Source organism: Coregonus lavaretus, assembly GCF_964263955.1.
Source record: "Coregonus lavaretus genome assembly, chromosome: 6".
Classification (NCBI taxonomy): Eukaryota; Metazoa; Chordata; class Actinopteri; order Salmoniformes; family Salmonidae; genus Coregonus; species Coregonus lavaretus.
The window spans coordinates 37294282-37315911 of NC_139993.1; the positions used below are offsets into that span (position 1 = coordinate 37294282).

The 21630-nt window shown below is 43.0% G+C and overlaps 1 protein-coding gene across 1 annotated transcript; it reads left to right on the top strand.

The window, feature by feature from the left end:
• The first annotated feature begins 274 nt into the window (after nt 1-274).
• LOC311130433 (mesoderm induction early response protein 2-like) lies at nt 275-14924 on the top strand. Its single transcript, XM_084163156.1, is given in 14 exon segments — nt 275-291; nt 1675-1782; nt 1785-1825; nt 4692-4817; nt 5350-5464; nt 6317-6420; nt 6538-6607; nt 6742-6893; nt 7856-7937; nt 8772-8866; nt 9120-9250; nt 9715-9812; nt 10274-10366; nt 12809-14924. Coding segments are annotated over 13 exon segments (1686 nt in total). The 5' UTR covers nt 275-291; nt 1675-1682; the 3' UTR covers nt 13288-14924.
• The last annotated feature ends 6706 nt before the right edge of the window (nt 14925-21630 follow it).

The following is a 21630-nucleotide window of genomic DNA, read 5'->3' on the forward strand; positions in this document are numbered from 1 at the left end:
TCTGAACTGCAATCATTGTGCTTTGTTCGTTATTTTCATCAGGAGCAAGAGGGATGGCAAGTTTATGAAAGCTTGTAACAATATCAGACGTATGTGTGAATAGTACACGGGGTACTATCTCATTTCTTAATTTTTTCATGTAGTTTACTGTCATTACTGTTGCTGAAACTTTGCAGCAATAAACTAGGACTGCTGTAGCTGCGGCTGGGCGGCTGTACATAGGCTAGAACAGAGGCACAGCTCTACAACATCCGGGCATTCCTCAGCCTGCGCAGAAACGGAATGGCGGAGGTAAGTGAGCTAAAAGGCTTGGGGAGGAACATGAGGACTAATGATATTGAAACAGCTCCGCATTTGATAGCTTCTGTCATCCTAGACGGCAGATATCGATGTTGGCAATTGTATCAACGTGTTACGGAGGGTTGTGAGTGAACCATGGGTTGATAACTAAGGAAGTAAAATGGGGGTATTTTTGTCCCTGTCTCGCCTCTCCGCGTTCTTCGCGTTAAAAAGCCATTCCCAATTTTCCAGATCATGCGCTATAGAAAACAATGGGAAACCGGTTAGACGGTGGTGCTGAAGAAGTGGTCCAGGTGTGCTCCGTTATAGCAAGGCATTTTGACTGCAAACTTTGAGAGAAGTCCGACTTATTTCAGATACTCTCTCGGTGTCTTTTCGAGTGAAAACGCAACCTCCAGAACTATTTCCTTCTCTCTTGGGTCATTCGTGAGTCAGAGGAAGGAACGTTCAGCACCAAGTTACAGGAAAGCGCCCTGGCCCTGGTCAACGCGTCCTGAAGTGGAGTGGACTAAGCTTTACAAAGTTCTAGTGGCCATAAACGAAGGCCTACCAGGCTGTCACTTATGTATGGTTTGTGAGAGTATCTGCCCAAGAGTTTTAAGTAGACCACTGCTCCATTTGCTTAAGGTCAAAAGTAACTCTTGACTGTTGCTAGTTGTTGTAGCCCTGAACTAGCTCACCTGATTGACCAAGTCAAAGGCTTGATGATTAGTTGACAAGTTGAATCAGGCGTGCTAGCTTTGGAATATATCAAATACATGGTGGAATGGCTGGGGGTCCCCCAAGAGATGTTTGAGAACCACTGTCGTCCTATCTTCATGGATTGTCTTTTTGGCCAAACAGTCACATTTTTGTAATACCATTAGTTTCCACTGTTGGATAAACTTAGACTGTTCTTTAATTAATGAGTGGTTGTAAGGCAAGTAGAAAGACTGGTAACACTTTACTTAATATGGGAGGTAGGCCTATGCATTATTATAGCGCTATAATGCATTTGAGGACTTGTCATAAGCAAGTATGACAGGCCATATGTCTTAATATCATCTCATAATGATCCTGACTAAATAAAAGCCATTTTGAGTTGACAATTGACAATTTGCTACATAGAGTCATAACATTATAATCAGACATGATAAATGCTTTATACATGCTTCAACCAGAAATAAAGTGTAATATCTGTGGGCATTATACCTGTACTGTTGCCCTCAGTCTGTGGGTGTGTCCAGCTGTCCACTGTAGAGCCAGTCATCAGCTCTCAAGTTAATTTGAAAAAGGGCGGTTCAGAAGAAGCCAAGAGTCAGCTGATCTATAATGGGATGAACAGGCACCTCCTAAACCTCCACGATGTTAACCCTCCGTGTGTGTGTGTCTTAGCTGGTTAGATGGGCTCTGGAGATCACAGACGCAGCCTAGTGGAGATCCTGAGGCAGGGCTATGAGGGGCCGGAGGAGGAGTCCAGGGCCCTAGTGGAACTGGAGAAGAGCCTGGGGGCCGCCCAATGAAGATGGCAGCATGCCCCCACACTGTGAGTACAGTTCCTCTGGCATAAGGGGCCTCATTTATCAACCGTGTGCAAATGTCTTACTACTGTAAATTCTGGCGTACGTGGAGATTCTAGGATTTGCGTGCGCAACAAATTGATCAAACTGTCGCAAAATATACGCATGTTTTCATTGATAAATCAGAGCCATACTATATTTGTGTGCTTGTGAACGAGCGCTACAAACCCGCCTGGAGAACACCCTCCATTCAGCTTTTATGGTAACAAAAACACCCTCATTTGCTGTATGATTTGGAGATGTTGGAACTGGGCCATGATAGTTTCTAAAAGAAAGCGCAATGGCAAATTTGATTACATTTCTGTAGAGGTGTGGGCAGAATGTTTTAATATTTTGCAGTGACTTTTTCAAACTAAAAACGCATGCTGCCTATAGCGAGTGCCAAACACTGGCCACGCATTCTGCAAGATTGATTGTCCTTTCAAGCAATTAAAAAGTAAATGCAAAATATGAATTGTTCAATATTTTGTTTATCAATAGATTATTTTGTTTCTATATCCTGCCTTGGTATAGGCTCAGAGATTAAATAGGCTATGATGTTGTGCTCCTATCTCACAGCAATACTGTAGCCTACACATACTGTAAAATATTTTAAATAGGCTACCGGTCTATTTACTTTCGAGCATGCTTGGCTATAATATTGATTGAACGATTGATAAATGGTAGCCTAATATTTGTTGTTTAGCACGAATAAACCAGTAATGTCAGAAAAGGAGAGACATGTCCTGCAAATTGATTATGATTTAGGCCTATATAATACAAATAAAATAACATGTGACCGACCGGCTCGATTCAGTCTTATGTAGTAAAATTTGAAATTGTGTTTTTTACATTGGATAAAAGTAGAGACTCAGAGCTAGAAAATGGTATATCATACACTACAGTTGAGGAACAATGGGAAAGTAATTCTGCTTTGAAAGTTGATCAACTTAACCCCACTTTTGAGAAAATGGCCCTTGAATGTTTTGGTACACCTACATGAGAGCTCTTCTTTGTCTACACCCATTCAGCATCGTTCACACCCTCTTAAGCCTTAGCCCAACCCATCTCTTTAAGGATTCACATGTGAGGCCATGTGCTAAACAGAGTGAGTCCGATGGTAGTGTACTAAACAACCAAAGATTTCAAGACTAAAGGCTGGTTTATACTACATCTATCGACATGTCTGTAGACAGTTGTCGCAGTGACATCATGAACATTCTATTGTCATCCGACATCAAACTTGTCGTTGTCGTTATGAAAAAGTATAATCACAAAAACGACAGGCTGCATGACATCAGCAGCCTGGTGGTCCAAAATAGCATAACTGGTGTATTTTAACACCAATAAACCCATCCGTATAAAAATGAATTTAGTATATGTAAATCTAGCAAACCAGGCAACTAAAAGCAACTTTCTAAACAATGTTTTGGTTCGTTTCTAGCTTGTTAGGTAGCTAGCTAATGTTAAGTTAGCTGGCTAGAGCCAGTTCAAATAATGACCATATCATATAGCTGACAACATCTTAAATTTAGCTAATTTGTATTCATTATTACAGGAAAATAAACTCACATCAATATAATTATTTACAAGTTAATGGCGAGCTAATTACAGAAAATAGCTTACGGTTGTGAGTGTGACGAAATAAAAGCAGGGCATTCTACTGGAGAATTTTAGAACTTGGACACTGTCTCGTTGGCCTAACGTTATATCCTATTTTGACTTTGGTGCAGGTTATGTTGTTCTCCACATTACCGTCTCTGGTAAACACACACTATATCAAATAAAATCTAAGTTTATTTGTCACATGCACAGGATACAGAAGGTGTAAACGGTACAGTGAAAGGGTTACTTGCATAGTGGAGTCTTTTGTTTAGACATGTAGCTAGCCATAATCCCAACTCATAACGTTACTACCCTGCATGAATCTGCAGGTAGCTAAAACTAACCAACTAGGTTCAATGTTAGCTAGCTAGCTAACAGGCTATAACTAGCAATGCAAATGTCTCTGAGATACGAATAATATTACTACACAGATCATACACGTAACGTTAGCTAGCGAGCCAGCCAGCCAGCTAACGTTAGCTAGCTAGCTAACAGTACACTTTAATTTAAAATGAAACTACTTTTTGACAAAATTAGAAACGTATAATATCTGAAGATTTAGCTAGCTAGACTCTCTTACCCGTAAACATGGATGAACGCTTCTCCCTCTCTGTCACGGATGCCATGGTTGCCCTTAGTTTGAAGATGTAATCCGGAGACAGGTGTTTTATACAACAGCCTTCTGTGTGTTCTCTTTTCGACTCCCTCTGCATATTTGCAATCAAATGGCAGAATTATCTCCATCTCCTTAGCTATCATACTCTGCTTCCACTGGACATTTCACTGATTTCAAAACTCGGTCCTCCAGAAAATTAGCAACACTTTTGCAGTTCTTCGTGATTTCTTAAAAAAAAGCAGTGTTAGAAAGGATTACCTACACATACTGAGCAGCTCATATTATAGACAGAAGCGCGCTACGTGGCAGACCAATACGAACTCATCTCTCGGCATGTCCAGCCCAGCCATTATCTCAGCCAATCATGGCTAGCGGGAAGGTTCCTGTATTTTTCCGTGGCTAAACCAACTAGGCTCAAAAGCCTGACCACACTGCATCCCTCCAGACCAGTAGTGAATAACATTATTCTGTATAATAGATTATCAATTATTCCATAATTCTAGATTAAAAAAACACGCCCAATCCCACATTGACCCCGAGCGATCACGCTCTCTTTCTTTCTCTCTCTCTCTCTCTCTCTCTCTCTCTCTCTCTCTCTCTCTCTCTCTCTGTCCCCCTTTCTCTCTGTGTAGGGCAGTGAGATGCCCCTGGAGGAGCTGCTGGCGCTGTATGAGTACGAGGTGTCTGACCCTCTCCTACAGCAGGACAGGGAGCCCAATGAGCTGTCAGCCAGTCTGCCTGACATGACACTGGACAAGGTGAGACCTGGGTATACCTAGACATACCTAAGACAGATAAAACTGAAAACACAGCCAGAAAAGCATTAGATCAGGGGTGCCGAGTCCCTCGAATTCCATAGTCCAGACAGTTTTTGTTTCTGCCTAGTACTTCATTGATTAATTTGTTAATAATTGGTTATTGGTGCACCCACCTGGTTTTCCAGGCATAAATCAATCAATAGTTAAAAAGCAAGATGGAAAACCAGCATAGCGTACGCTGTAACTGTCAAGGAGCTGTGTACTCCTGCATTCAAGAGCATTACATGATGCATGTTCTGGCATTGACATGATGTCTATTGATTATTTAATGGATAATGATGACTTGGTCCGTAAATAAATGAGTTAAAATGGGCTCTTGATGGCCTGTCTTGTCTATAAACACTCAGAAAACATGACAATTACAGAATCACTTTCATGTATCATAAGTGCCATTTACTTCACTGTGTGTGATGCTTAGAGAAGGTAGTGGACTGTTCCATTGAGACAGTAATGGACTGTTCCGTTCTTCCAGGACCAGATAGCTAAGGATCTGTTCTCAGGAGAGGATGAAGAGGAGTCATCAGCTGATGACCTCACTCCCTCTGTCACCTCCCATGCCTCCGACCTCCTCCGCCGCCACCTAAGAGGTACGACCAATGATGTCATATACAGTATCATACTATATAATGGGTATGACATACTTCCTCCCTTCCCAACAAAGCTACCACTTTCCATAAACAGCCCACCACCCACCCAGCCCACCACTCAGGAGAATCCCCTTCCTGTCATATCAATGGTCTGAGGGCCCTTTTATGGCAAGACTGATTTGTTTTTATTGGGTAGTATTATGAGAATGCTACATATTGGCAGTGGTGTAAAGTACTCAAGTACATTTTTTTTGGGTATCTGTACTTTACTTTACTATTTATATTTTTTGACAACTTTTACTTTTACTTCACTACATTCCTAAAGAAAATAATGTACTTTTTACTCCATACATTTTCCCTGACACCCAAAAGTACTTGTTACATTTTGAGTGCCTAGCAGGCCAGGAAAATGGTTCAATTCACACATTTATCAAGAGAACATCCCAGCTCATCCCTACTGCCTCTGATCTGGCTGACTCACTAAACACACATGCTTTGTTTGTAAATTATGTCTGAGTGTTGGAGTGTGCCCCTGGCTATCAGTACATTTAAAAAAAGAAAATGGTGCTGCCTAGTTTGCTTAAAATAAGACATTTGAAGTGATTTATACTTTTACTTGTACTTTTGATACCTAAGTATGTTTTAGCAATTACATTTACTTTTGATACTTAAGTATATTTAAAACCAAATACTTTTAGACTTTTACTCAAGTAGGATTTTACTGAGTGACTTTCACTTTTACTTGAGTCATTTTCTATTAAGGTATCTTTACTTTTACTCAAGTATGACAATTGGGTACTTTTTCCACCACTGCATATTGGTGTAACAAATGTTCCCATGTGTGTTCTCTAGCCCATTCCCTGGCAGGCGGAGACAAAGGCACCTTAGTCAGCACCTCAGAAGAAGATTCAGACAATGATGACGACACCTCTATTCCCTCCAATGATGGACGCAAGGTGAGACACTGGGGACTACTGAACAGCGCTCAAATCCTCTACAATTACTCTTTAGGTAAATATAAAAACCTGTTTTCTGTGTCTGTGTGACTGAAACTGTGGTTGTTATTTTACCAGGACATCATGGTGGGCTCAATGTATCAAGCCAAAATCCCTCCTCTCAGCCCATACTCATACCAGGAGAGAGGTAAGCCCCAATTTCCCCTTTCAGAATCAGTGCATATTTTAGATTAGTGTGTTGACACTTTTTGACTCGCCTCAGTCTCACAAACATTCTTATACTTGTGTCTCTATCACTAACTCTCCATCTCCTGCTCCCAGTCTATGAGAATGAGGACCAGCTCCTGTGGACCCCAGACATGCTGTCAGGCCAGGCTGTAGAGGAGTTCCTACTGAGTGCCCAGAGATGGGGAGGCCAGGAGGGCGCTAAAGACACCCTTATCACCGGGGACATAATCAAAGACAATGATCAGGTACTGTAGCGGGTTGGGGGCTAAAGCAGGAACAGAGTGGGACTTAGTGGGGCTCGATCTATACTGAAAAAATATATAAACGCAACTTGCAAGGATTTCAATGATTTTACTGAGATACAGTTCATAGAAGGAAATTAGTCAATTTAAATAAATTCATTAGGCCCTCATCTATGGATTTCACATGACTGGGCAGGGGCACTGCCACGGGTGCCCACCCACTGGGGAGCCAGACCCAGCCAATCAGAATACGTTTTTCCCCACAAAGGGCTTTATTACAGACAGAAATACTCCTAAGTTTCATCAGCTGTCCGGGTGGCTGGTCTCGGATGATCCCGCAGGTGAAGAAGCCGAATGTGGAGGTCCTGGGCTGCCGTGGTTACATGTGGTCTGCGGTTGTGAGGCCGGTTGGACAAATTCTCTAAAACAACATTTGAGGCGGCTTACGGTAGAGAAATGAACATTCAATTCTCTGGCAACAGCTCTGGTGGACATACCTGCAGTCAGCATGCTAATTGCACGCTCCCTCAAAACTTGAAACATCTGTGGCATTGTGTGACAAAACTGCACATTTTAGAGTGGCTTTTTATTGTCCCTAGGACAAGGTGCACCTGTGTAATGATCATACTGTTTAATCAGCTTCTTGATAATCCATCCACCTGACAGGTGTGGCATATCTTGGCAAAGGAGAAATGCTCACTAACAGGGATGTAAACAAATCTGTGCACCACATTTTAGAGAAATAAGCTTTTTGTCCGTATGAAACATTTCTGGGATCTTATTTTTTAGCTTATGAAACATGGGACCAACACTTTACATGTTGCGTTTATATTTTTGTCCAGTATACGTTTGTTAGCCAATTAACTTGTTTGCATGTTGAGTGATTTCTGCACAGTTCACATTATGGTCGAGGTCACAGATTTCAGTCACAACTGTTTTCCCTCTTTTCTCATTCTGTCCTTCAGGCTCTGTATGAGTTGGTGAAATGCAACTTCAATGCAGAGGAGGCACTGAGAAGACTGCGCTTTAATGTCAAAGTATTCAGCGGTAAGACCGTCCACGACACATGTATTACTGCTATCTAGTATGTAATGGCATCTTACTGCAATACCTTACTAGTAACAACAACTCTATAAACTAATATCAATAATAACTCACTAGTGGAAGTGAATGATTAATTCAACTCAATACAATTTTGTCTTTGAGGACCAACCACCACCCCTGTAGATTCTTCAACTCAATAACCACCCCTGTAAATCAAAAATGGGTTGTTAATTCTCTACAGCTGTTTAGTCTCTGGATGCTGCTAGTATTTTCAATTTCAGAGCATTTAAAAAAAGATGTCCCAAATTTCTTGTGGGGATCATGGAGCTTCTTTGGTTTCTTTGGAACTTCCTCTGCTTTCCCTTGGAAATGCAATTATTTGATAGACCTACCATGAACCCATGTTACCAACAACTTGAAAATACACTCGTACTATATATTGGCCGAGGTCAAATATTTAGGCTAAATCCCAGGGCTCGTATTCACAAAGAGTCTTATCTTATTCGTATCAGCAGTCCTACTCTGAAACCCTTTTTGAATATGGGCCATGGTCTGTCAGGTTTTTGATCCTGCATTTCCGTTGCGCACATCCAATCTGGGAGTGTAGGTGAAAATGTATCCTATTGTGCCCGCACCTGTGTAGGCTGCCAAATGATTCATTGTCTTGCGGTATTATAATATAAATAATGGAAATCATTGCATTCAAACATTGTGGAGCTTATGGGGTGAATAGATTTCACATGGTTGGCTACTGTAATATGGCTGTAATATGAGTTACGATTAATTTAAGTCTGTTCAGGTTCCATTCCCACCTAACTGCTGTTGTGTTCTGTGCAGAGGAGCTGTGTGCCTGGAGCGAGGAGGAGTGTCGAAACTTTGAACATGGCTATCGAGTTCATGGGAAGAACTTCCACCTCATTCAGGCCAATAAGGTGAGCAGAACAGAAACTTCTAGCGTCAGGTTTGGGGAGAAAACCTGATTTGCTACAAAGCTGAAATTCTCTGTTTTTCTGTCATGACCTTGACTGGCATCATACATTACCACTTAAATGCAAATGTTGACAGCTGCTTCAACATAACCTGAGGTGCACCTGTGCAAACCTGCTTGTCTGCGTTGATCAGACAGGAAACTCACTGATCTCCATACTGCAGCAAACATCAAACCAAACTGTGTTTACGTGTCAGGTACGCACACGGTCGGTGGGGGAGTGTGTGGAGTATTACTACATGTGGAAGAAGTCGGACCGCCATGAGTACTTTACCCAGCAGACCACCAAGCTGGGTCGCAAGAAGTACAGTCTGCAGTCAGGGAACATGTAAGTAGCACTGCAGATATGAGACGGTCTATCTCAATGACCCTGTCTAGACTTGACACTCAGGCTGCATTTAAATGCCAGCCAAATTAGCACATGCCCCCATCGTGTTGTTGTTGTCGTGATCTTCTCCTTGGTATGGCACTGTTCTCAGAATATATTATTGAAATATAGCGCAGGAAAAGGACATCCGAACACAATGTGGACACAGCAGACATGTCTTTTACCATGATGAGAATGTGACAGCATCATCTTTATCAGAACAGGAATGTGTGTAGAGGTGTAGAGACAAGTAAACAATATAACCTCCTTATTGTCATTATTTTCAGACTAGAGATGTTTATTATGTATAGCTGATATCATGCTGGGAGTTTGAAACTGAGAATGGAAATTAGTGTTCTTCTTGGACAAGTTCATGTGCAGTTGGGACTGTTTACATGAGTTTCCTACTATGTTGTGTCTTCCAGGGAGGATGAAGAGCAGAATGGAGAGGTTGGGGAGATGGAGGGGTGCTCCCAGATTGAGCCCCACTCACCCCCACCAGTCATGGACCTGGACAAGCAAGGTAACCCCTGGTCCCTAGCCTTAGCCCCAGCCCTAGTCCCAGCCCCAGTCCTATACCTCAGCCCTGGCCCTGATTCCTGCCCCGGCCCTGATTCCTGCCCCAGATAATTTTACTGAGACCGACAGACCACAAACACTACAGCTTGTTTGAAGGACTGAGGTCATAAAAGTTAGCTAGAACCATACGTGATAGTCGTATGCCCTCTCCTCTGAAGTCGCAGGCATCCACCCACTTGCTGTACCATTTCAAAGATACGTCATGCCAAATCACCCCATATCCACTGGTCTCTCTGTCTTACTTGAGTCTTATAATTTATTGTCTTGATTACATTGTTTGCCTCAGTTTGATGGGTGGTGTTTATTAACATATGATTTGAAGCATTTTTATATATTGTTTTATGTGTCTGTGTTTTCCCATTGCTTTGTGTGTATGTTTGTCTATGTTGACATGGCGTTGCAGAGGAGGAGGGCCGACCCCGTCGCAGACGAACGCCCCGCTTTCTCTTAAAGCCCTGAGCTCACTGCACACAGCCACTAACCAGGCAGGGCCACCAGGTAAAGACTCTAACCAGGCAGGGCCACCAGGTAAAGACTCTAACCAGGCAGGGCCACAAGGTAAAGACTCTAACCAGGCAGGGCCACAAGGTAAAGACTCTAACCAGGCAGGGCCACCAGGTAAAGACTCTAACCAGGCAGGGCCACAAGGTAAAGACTCTAACCAGGCAGGGCCACAAGGTAAAGACTCTAACCAGGCAGGGCCACCAGGTAAAGACTCTAACCAGGCAGGGCCACAAGGTAAAGACTAACCAGGCAGGGCCACAAGGTAAAGACTCTAACCAGGCAGGGCCACAAGGTAAAGACTCTAACCAGGCAGGGCCACCAGGTAAAGACTCTAACCAGGCAGGGCCACCAGGTATATACTCTAATCAGGCAGGGCCACCAGGTATATACTCTAATCAGGCAGGGCCACCAGGTAAAGATACTAACCAGGCAGGGCCACCAGGTAAAGACTCTAACCAGGCAGGGCCACCAGGTAAAGACTCTAACCAGGCAGGGCCACCAGGTAAAGACTCTAACCAGGCAGGGCCACCAGGTAAAGACTCTAACCAGGCAGGGCCACCAGGTAAAGACTCTAACCAGGCAGGGCCACCAGGTAAAGACTCTAACCAGGCAGGGCCACCAGGTAAAGACTCTAACCAGGCAGGGCCACCAGGTAAAGATTCTAACCAGGCAGGGCCACCAGGTAAAGACTCTAACCAGGCAGGGCCACCAGGTAAAGACTCTAACCAGGCAGGGCCACCAGGTAAAGACTCTAACCAGGCAGGGCCATCAGGTAAAGACTCTAACCAGGCAGGGCCACCAGGTAAATACTCTAACCAGGCAGGGCCACCAGGTAAAGACTCTAACCAGGCAGGGCCACCAGGTAAAGACTCTAACCAGGCAGGGCCACCAGGTAAAGACTCTAACCAGGCAGGGCCACCAGGTAAAGATTCTAACCAGGCAGGGCCACCAGGTAAAGACTCTAACCAGGCAGGGCCACCAGGTAAAGACTCTAACCAGGCAGGGCCACCAGGTAAAGACTCTAACCAGGCAGGGCCACCAGGTAAAGATTCTAACCAGGCAGGGCCACCAGGTAAAGATTCTAACCAGGCAGGACCACCAGGTAAAGATTCTAACCAGGCAGGACCACCAGGTAAAGATTCTAACCAGGCAGGGCCACCAGGTAAAGATTCTAACCAGGCAGGACCACCAGGTAAATATTCTAACCAGGCAGGGCCACCAGGTAAAGATTCTAACCAGGCAGAGTCACCAGGTAAAGACTAACCAGGCAGGGCCACCAGGTAAAGACTCTAACCAGGCTGGGCCACCAGGTAAAGACTCTAACCAGGCTGGGCCACCAGGTAAATACTAACCAGGCAGGGCCACCAGGTAAAGACTCTAACCAGGCAGGGCCACCAGGTAAAGACTCTAACCAGGCAGGGCCACCAGGTAAAGACTCTAACCAGGCAGAGTCACCAGGTAAATACTAACCAGGCAGGGCCACCAGGTAAAGACTCTAACCAGGCAGGGCCACCAGGTAAAGACTCTAACCAGGCAGGGCCACCAGGTAAATATTCTAACCAGGCAGGGCCGCCAGGTAAAGATTCTAACCAGGCAGTGCCACCAGGTAAAGACTCTAACCAGGCAGGGCCACCAGGTAAAGATTCTAACCAGGCAGGGCCACCAGGTAAAGACAGACAGAGAGATAGAGGGATGGGGTTTAGGGAGGTCTGGGGACAAGCTTCACTAACTCAACCCTCTGGGCCAAACTGTGTCTGACCTACCTAGCTTATACTAACCCCACTGGAGTCCTTGATGCACAGTGCAAACAGGCAGACATATTCAGCCAGTTCATACTACATTTTGTCTAGTTCATACTACATTTTGTCTATTTCCTGTAAGGGTGAGATTTTTATTTATTTACAGTTTCACAGAAACGTCTCAGTTACAGTGCCTTCAAAACATCCTCATGTTCCTCCAATTTCTGCTGTTCCTGTTTTTGCTGTTGATTAAAAATATGAGACCAGGTTTTCATGAGGTCAGAACTAGAGGCTCTTTTCCTAAATACTTTTGAGGGCATTATGATTCTCAGGCCAGATAGTTGAAAGTATGAAATCTAAAATACATTAACAGTATTTTATTGGAGGCTTAGCATTTGAGAAATGTTGTATTGGCTTCTTCTCAAGACTTTCTGAATTGTAACCTAAAATGATTGATGAATAGTTTATTTACATTATTTTAATAATTATAATGTTCTAATTATCTTACCATGTTCACCAGCTTTGTTAAATTGTACTTTGTCTGAAACTCTTAACATTTTGTATAGAGCTGATTGTAACATTAAGGGGGGGAAAAGGGAACCACTGCCCAATGTCAATGCCAGTGATGCTCTGTCGGTTACCATTAAGGTAGTGCTTGTTCAAGTCCCTCTTTAGTAATTCTTCTCTCCTTGTCTAGATGCTGAGTTGCGGATGGAGGTGTTGGAGCTGTGTGGTGCTCCTTGTCCCAGCCCAAGCCCACTGAGGGAGCAGCTGTTTAGCCACTTCTCTCTGAAGGACCTGCAGCAGGAGCCCTCTCTGAACTGTCCCAGCCCGGTCCGCAGTCCCACCTCTCCCCCTGCCCAGCTCCACCCCTCCCCCTGGCCCTGCGGCAGCCCCACATCCTCCCCAGCGGAGCCTCATCTCCTGGGTTCTGGCTTCTACCAGCTGCAGCTGGGGCCCTTCCTTCCAGACGGCCTGTCCATGGGGCCAGAGGGTGGGGCCTCTCAGAGGCTGCAGGTGGACTTCTCCCTGCCCTCCGTCCCCCAGCCCCCACCCTTGACTGCCATCGCCCCACCCGTCTCCGTCACTTCTGACTTTGGGGCCATCAGCAGTTACCTGTGTCCCTCGGCCCTGTGCCCCCCTCCCGTCCAGCACTCCCGCTCTCTCACTCAGTGAGGGGAGGAAGAAGGATGTCTTTACCCTGAGAACATTCCAATAATGCCTGGGTTGTCTGTACTTCTAAGTACTGCCAGTTGAAGCTAACTTGGACCAGAGCTCACACGTGATGGTGTGAAGCTCCCCAGGAGAGAAACTATATTTTTGCGGGGCGATGGGGCTTACCTGTATCAGAGTGTTTACTAGGGGGACTCCCACTGCTCGCATGCACAATGGCTTACCTACCTGTCTGTTCTGGAAAGGCAGTAGTTCTACAAGGACGTTCCCAGTTTTTAGAGAATTCTTCGATAATGTTGGGACTGGAAAAGCAGGTAGGCTCGTTGATGGCTCCAAGGCCAAAACAGTTAGCCTGATGTTTGTTGCAGTGGCCTCCTCCTCGTCCAGAGCAGAACTAGAGACTGTGATTTAACCTCCCTCACTGATTTCCCAATGTTTACTGGGAACAGTGAGCAGCAGACAGACAGCATGACCTGGAGTCCTTGATGCTGTATTATAGCAGTATGTCCACAAGAGATGTTCTCCCTCTCTCTATCAGTTCTGATAAGGCTGTTTTTAGAAGCAGGGTTCAGTCTGCACTTGTATGACTTATCACCACTCTGACTGTGGACCTCTTAGGTAGGATCAGCCTCCCTGGTTCACTGTGAGAGGTTCCACCTCTCTTGAACATCTACAACTGAAATAGAAGGTTTTGTATACAGTATGTTTAAAAGGAAAGATCTGTATAGGAATACCATGAAACAATGCTTTTGATATTGTCACAATGTTTTTATTTTCTTGTTCTTTGGTCCCAGTTGTTCAGGTATTCATTGGAAGGTTTGCAATAAGAAACCTGAGTTTGTGAAGGGGGTACTTGTGTTCTCTCTTTCCAGTTTATGTTGACGTTTGAAAGGTCTTGTACAGTACCAAACTCACACAATTGCCTGATAACCACGGTAGGCACGTTAGCCTGTGTTTTGCGCATTATTGTACATGCTACTGTAGGTAAGTCACTGAATACACAGGTACTGTAGACTCTGGCTTCTTCCCTGTATTTCAACTCCAGGTTTTGTGTGATTAAGGGTTGAAAATTGCCCCGAACCACACATCCGACAACAGTCATTGAAAAAGCCCAACCGCATTGAAGGACATCGACCCAAAAGGGGTGTGTTCAGAAGGGTGAAACGTTATGAACGTTGCAGAGGGAGAATGTGATATACAGAGCTAACACGCTTGCTAATTCCGTACCGTTGCACCCTCCTGAACAGACCCCAGGTTTCACTGATGCTTTACAGTATCCTGCCACTAGAGGACCTCGGCTGTCACTTCGTCTGAAGAGAGAGCCTGCCTGCCTGCCTGCTTCGTTCCCCCTACTGAGGGGGAGAGAATCCGTCCCCTGTGCTCTCTGTCCCGATGGCAGGAAAACTCCATGCCTTTATTTATTCCCCATTTTCTCTTTTTATAGGTTGGGTTTTCCTCTACTCCCTGCTCTGACCTGAGCTGTTCTAGATCCGTCTATGTTTTTGTTCAACCGTTCTGGACGTTGACTATCGAGGCAGGAAGGGGAGTAGGAGCACTGCCTTTGTTTATTATTTTTTAGCATTTATATCGTACTGCTTCTGTTTATATTGGTTTGTAATTATAATTATTATATTTTGTAAAAAAAAAAAATACAAAAGGAAATATTAAAGATTTTGACAATTAATGAAGGTCATTGCTCACACACACACACACACACACACACACACACACACACCAGTACTTGAATCCTAGTCTTGTGTGCAAATCTGTTGAAAGAGACTTCAGTATTTAATTCAATTTACAAGAACATTGTACCCACATTAATCTCTTGTGGACAGACTATGTATCTGACCAAATTATGCAAGATTTTAATTCTGGGTTAACTAAGATTATACCCAAATAGGCCCACATTATTTTGGGTGTACATATCCTGTGATTGTGAGGTGTCAGTATAGTAGCTGAATAACCCACTGCACCGTGGAGATCTCCATTTGGGTATAAGTTTTTCAGCAAATTGGCTAACCCAGAACTCACTGAATAACCCAGTAGCTGAATAACACATACCGAAACAAATCTCCACAGCACTCAGGTACTGGCCTTACACTATGCCTACGGTATAACCAGGCTTCACATTCAACTGGATATACTGTACATTTCTGCATTACATTCTTTTGAAATAGGGTCTGGTTTATTTGAACTCTGCGGTAGGTTAACTGACGCAACAGAAAGCAAGAAATTACAGGCTTGCTTCCTCAAAGGTAAACTCATTAATTATTCTTCATTCCTTGGAAAGTGATTAAGTAACTGGCAGGTGAACACTAGCAAGGAGCAATAACCATTCATTAGGAAATGAGGGAGGGATCTGGCATCCACCAATTCCCATACATTGTTTTTCTAATGTGATATGTGACCCACAATTTGATAAACGAGATAGTGAACTTGGCATGTGTAGGCTATTGGCTGACTATATGAGAGGCTACTACAGGACACCGTCATAACTGGGGGGTGGGGAAAAGCCAGGGAACAGGATGAGTTAGTAAGGTTCTTGGGACTGTCACACATCTCTACACAGAGCTCTGTGCCGTGTGACTCTCAGAGGACACCATTCGTGGTAGCGGACCCGTTTCTAATGAGGCGTGTTGAGATTTGTTTACACAGGCAAGACAAGCTGCTTATGACTCATATCTCAGGTGAATGAGAGGGTTCAGATAGGCAGACTCGGGGTGCTGGAGGGATAGGGATTCATCTTTGCTCCAGGATGGACGATAGGAGTCTGGCACTAGTGGCTCTTTTTGTTGGACTTCATATTTGCACCACTTCAGGTGAGAGTTTGTATAACATTTTAGAGTGGTGTGTCTACAGACATTGGGAGTTGGAACAAGTCTTGCTTCTCTTATTAAAGTAAAAAAAAAAAGACTAGCTATTTAAGAGCCCTTGATTGACTAGCATGCTGCTACCTCCACACGTGCTCTTGACACTGTTTTTTTCTTATATCAGAGTGTAGGCTGGACCCTCACTAACCTGAAGTAGGCTAGGTTACAGCAGTCTGTTTTATTACAGTAGTTCTGGTCCATCGTGGAACGACCCCAAAAATATAATAGTGCCATGTTTATAAGGGGATTCTTCAGAAGCTCCCACCATACTTCCCCTTCTGCGATAACCTACAAGATCACAATTAGATTGGACAGTTTAAAGGGCCAATCTGCAGTTCAAACAATAATGAAGCATCACCCTGTCACTGATTTGGTAAACAGCTGAGGGATGGGGCTGGAGAAATGTGACCAATGTCAAACTCATGGACAGAGCTATGGATACAAGGACTGACGACACAAACAAACAAGTAAAACAAGGTTATATTTTGGGTCTGGAAGTTATATTCTTCAAGAATCAATGGGTATATATTATTAATTTTAAAAAGGATGTACTGTAGCAACTACAGATTACCCCTTTAAATGAATTCAGAGCTTGGTTGTGGAGGAATGCAATTGTTTTTGATTGTTTTATTTTCATTGTGTGTGTGTTTTTTAAATCATTTTGTAATGTATTGCTTTTTTATGTTTTATTTTTCATATGTTGTTTCTTGATCTTGTGTCGCCTTTCAGGATATAGGTCTCATTTGATAGCGCCGATAGACATGGTCGCTCTGTTTCTGGCTCCTAAACAACTTTGTTACAAGCATTTCGCTACACCCGCAATAACATCTGCTAAATATGTGTATGCGACCAATAAAATTGGATTTGATTTGATTTGGAAAAGAGATTAGCTAATCTCAATATGACTTCCTGGATATATAAATGATATAGCCTAGATAGATAAATAGATTAGTAAGGAATGCACAGTAACATCCGGGAGTATATCAGAAAGGGCTATAATTTGTTGGTATTTCTTGAGAGCTCTCTCTAAAGGGAGAGCTGTGGTTTGTTCAGCCAATGGCAAGCAATAACATATATAGATCAAAACAGATGATTTTGAATGTGCTCTTCCCATTTGTGATTTAATAGTGAAACATTATTTCTACACACCTTTAATCATCTATATCCTCTCTTTTCCCTCTGATCCATGCAGAGTTCTCCCTCAGGCCTAGCAAGCCTCAGTGTGTCTTCATGGCCTGGGCCAATGTGACCTGCTACTGGACACCTGGACAGGGCTCTCCCCCAGACACACGCTACACACTGCAGGTCAACACGTGGTTTCCATATGTTTTATGTGTTTGATACCACTCAATTTATTCCATTCCAGCCGTTACAATAGACGCATACACAGTGTCAAATACAATAGTCTATACACACATGTTTAACACACATCTTACTTTACATATTTACATCTCTCTCTCCCCCCAGTGAAGCTGCCCACCCCAGTCCTCTCAAGCTTCAGTCTGTCAGCAGTGAAAGGCAGGCCCAGATGCCTGAGCTGTAGTGGACTACAAATTCCAGCTTCCCTGTGTCCAAGGACCGTATCTCCTCTGGTGCTCTGGTCTACCAACTACAGTACAGCACAAAGGAGCAGGTGGGAGGCCCACTGTCATTTCCAATCTGTCAGTTACTGTAGGACTATATCATGTATACAGTGTGATGTGTATAATATGTACAGTGCATTAAGAAAGTATTCATACCACTTGACTTATTCCACAATTTGTTTTGTTACAGACGGAATTCAAAAGAGATTAAAAGTGAAAACCTGTTTTTAGAAATGTTTGCAAATGTATTGAAAATTAAATACAGAAATATATCATTTACATAATTATTCACACCCCTGAGTCAATACATGTTTGAATCACCTTTGTCATTGATTACAGCTGTGAGTCTTTCTGGGTAAGTCTCTAAGAGCTTTGCACACCTGGATTGTGCAATATTTGCACATTATTCTTTTTTAAATTATTCAAGCTCTGTCAAGTTGGTTGTTTGTCATTGCTAGACAGCCATTTTCAAGTCTTGCCATAGATCTTCAAGGCGATTTAAGTCAAAACTGTAACTAGGCCACTCAGGAACATTCAATCTTGCCTTGGTAAGCATCTCCAGTGTATATTTGGCCTTGTGTTTTAGGTTATTCTCCTGCTGAAAGGTGAATTTGTCTCCCAGTGTCTGTTGGAAAGCAGACTGAACCAGGTTTTCCTTTAGGATTTTGTCTATGCTTAGCTCTATTCTGTTTATTTTTATCCTAAAATACTCCATAGTCCTTGCCGATGACAAGCATACCCATAACAACACTTTGTGTTCAGGACATTAAGTTAATTTCTTTGCCACATTTTTAGCAGTTTTACTTTAGTGCCTTATTGCAAACAGGATGCATGTTTTGGAATATTTTTATTCTGTACAGGTTTTCTTCTTTTCCCTCTGTCATTTAGGTTAGTATTGTGGATAACTACGATATTGTTGATCCATCCTCAGTTTTCTCCTATCACAGCCATTAAACTCTGTAACTGTTTTTAAGTCACCATTGGTCTCATGGTGAACTCCCTGAGCAATTTTCTTCCTCTCCAGCAACTGAGTTTCAAAGGACACCTGTATCTTTGTAGTGACTAGGTGTATTGATACACCATCTAAAGTGTAATTAATACCTTCACCATGCTCAAAGGGATATTCAATGTCTGTGTTTAAATTGTTTTACCCATCTACCAATAGACCAATAGGTCTTTGTGGTTGAATCTATTTGAAATTCATTGTTCGACTGCGGGACCTTACAGAGAATTGTATGTGTGGGGTACAGAGATGAGGTACTCGTTCAAAACTCATGTTAAACACTTTTATTGCACACAGTGAGTCCATGCAACTTATTATGTGACTTGTTAAGCTAGTTATTTTTTTTGGTTTGCAATAACAATGGCGTTGAATACTTATTGACTCAAGACATTTCAGCTTTTCATTTTTTATTAATTTGTAAACATTTCTAAAAACATAAATCCACTTTGTCATTATGGGGTATTGTGTGTAGGCCAGTGACACAAAGTCTCAATTTAATCAATTTTAAATTCAGGCAGTAACACAACAAAATGTAGAAGAAGTAAAGGGGTGTGAATACTTTCTGAAGGCACTGTATATATACAGTATATAATGGTGTTTATAGACAGTATGAATCGGAAAGGTTTATTAGGATCCCCATTAGCTACTGCACACTACTCTTCCTGTGGTTCACATAAAACGTACAAATACATGACAACGATGTTAAATGAAACAAGAAATGAATAAAAATAAATTAAATTAATGTGTTGGCGTTAAGTTTTTGTCCGTTTTTCCCTCCATACAGTGCATTTCGGAAAGTATTCAGACCCCTTGACTTTTTCCACATTTTGTTACGTTACAGCCTTATTCTAAAATGGATTAAATTGTTGTTTTTTCTCACCCATCTATACACAATACCCCATCATGACAAAGTGAAAACATGTTTTTAGAAATGTTTGCTAATTTCTTGAAATTAAATACAGAAAAATATAATGTACATAAGTATTCACACCCCTGAGTCAATACTTTGTAGAAGCACCTTTGCCAGAATTTACCGCTGTGAGTCTTTCTGGGCAAGATTGTGCAACATTTGCCCATTAATCTTTTTAAAAGTCAAGTTGGTTGTTGATCATTGTTAGACAGCCATTTTCAAGTCATGCCATCGATTTTCAAGCCAATTTCAGTCAAAAGTGTAACTAGGCCACTCAGGAACATCTAATGTCGTCTTGGTAAGCAACTCCAGTGTATATTTGGCCTTGTGTTTTAGGTTATTGTTCTGCTGAAAGGTGAATTTATCTCCCAGTATCTGTTGGAAAGCAGACTGAACCAGGTTTTCCTTTAGGATTTTGCCTGTGCTTAGCTCTTATCCATTTATTTTTGTCCTAAAAAAAAAACTCCCTAGTCCTTGCCGATGACAAACATACCCATAACATGATGCAGCCACCACCATGCTTGAAAATATGAAGAGTGGTACTCTGTGATGTGTTGTGTTGGATTTGCCCCAAACATAACGCTTTGTATTTAGGACATGAAGTTAATCGATACCATAGTAACCTCAGCAACTGGAGCACGACACAACAACAATGTACAGAGGTGGCAGGTGAGAGAATGGGGGAGAGATGGAAAAAGAGCGGAAAGGGTGGCCTAGGGTTGTCTAGCCTCTAGTGTTCTAAGCTGCTGCCTCCGGACCAGAACACATATACCACTGCAGCATGGGTTCGAATGCCCCAGAAAAAAGGAAAGAGAGGAAAGGGATCGTTAAACATGTGACATGAAGGTTTGATATGCCTTCTAGTAAAAAAAAAAAAAAAAAGGGGGGAATATAGAGTATAACATTCTATTGTTAGCATAGTGTGCTTTGTTACTAGGACGATTCAGGGTCAAAGAACAATGATCTGGGAAAATCTTTTATCACATCAATATCCAAAACAGTTGATAAACCCTAGGTGCCCTACTATTGACCCCATATAGATGTGTGGCTTTTCAAATGACTCAAGTAGTATCGTTCTGCTTGTTAAGAACAGCAGTTGATTTCTAGCACATTAAAAGGAAAGGAAGAGGAAATTCAAGGGTTGTGGAATTTCCTCTTCACTTCAGTTTGCTCAGCAATTCATGATCGATGAATGATCCTTGGTTGGAGAGTGAGGTAGTGGCAGTGCACAGGAGGTTGGTGGCACCTTAATTGGGGAGGACGAGCACGTGTTAACGGCTGGAGCGGAATTAGTGGAAAGGTATCAACAACATCAAACACATGGTTACCATGTGTTGGATTCCATTCGCTCCATTCCAGATATTATTATGAGCCGCCTCCCCTCAGCAGCCTCCACTGTGGCAGTGTTCCTTTCCCTTAGCACGTGTAAGGTGAGGCTGGAAACCAAGCAAAGTCGGCCATAGGGTGCTTCCTCCTTGACTGCACGTGCTAATGGAAAATGTAGTCTGGCAGACCATACGTCATATGTAAATAAGAGCAGGAATGGTCTGCTTAGATAAACACATTAGTGTGCATGAATATTTTATACATGAGTGGCGAGGTTTATGAGTGGATGTGGTTATGAGTGTGTTGTGGATACTAGTGAGGTTTGTACCATCTGATTGTGTTCTCCCGTCTAGCACCCTCTACTGTCCCTCAGCTCTGGAGGACCGTTCAGCCTGTAGGTGGGGCAGACATGAGACGAGTGACTTTGCTGTGGAAGGTGAGGTGGCACTATGCTAGGGCTAGTCACTCTGCTCTCTCAGGTCCATTTCATTGTAAAGTGTCTATATGCGTATTCTATAAACATTCAGTTTGAGTTGTTGTTGTCTTTGTGTCTTGCAGTCCCCACCCAGGAGTCAGGTGAAATGCTCAGTCCTGTGGTTTATCATGTCCTGCTGTACTGAGGGTTTCCAGAATTCACTGCACACAGGGGAC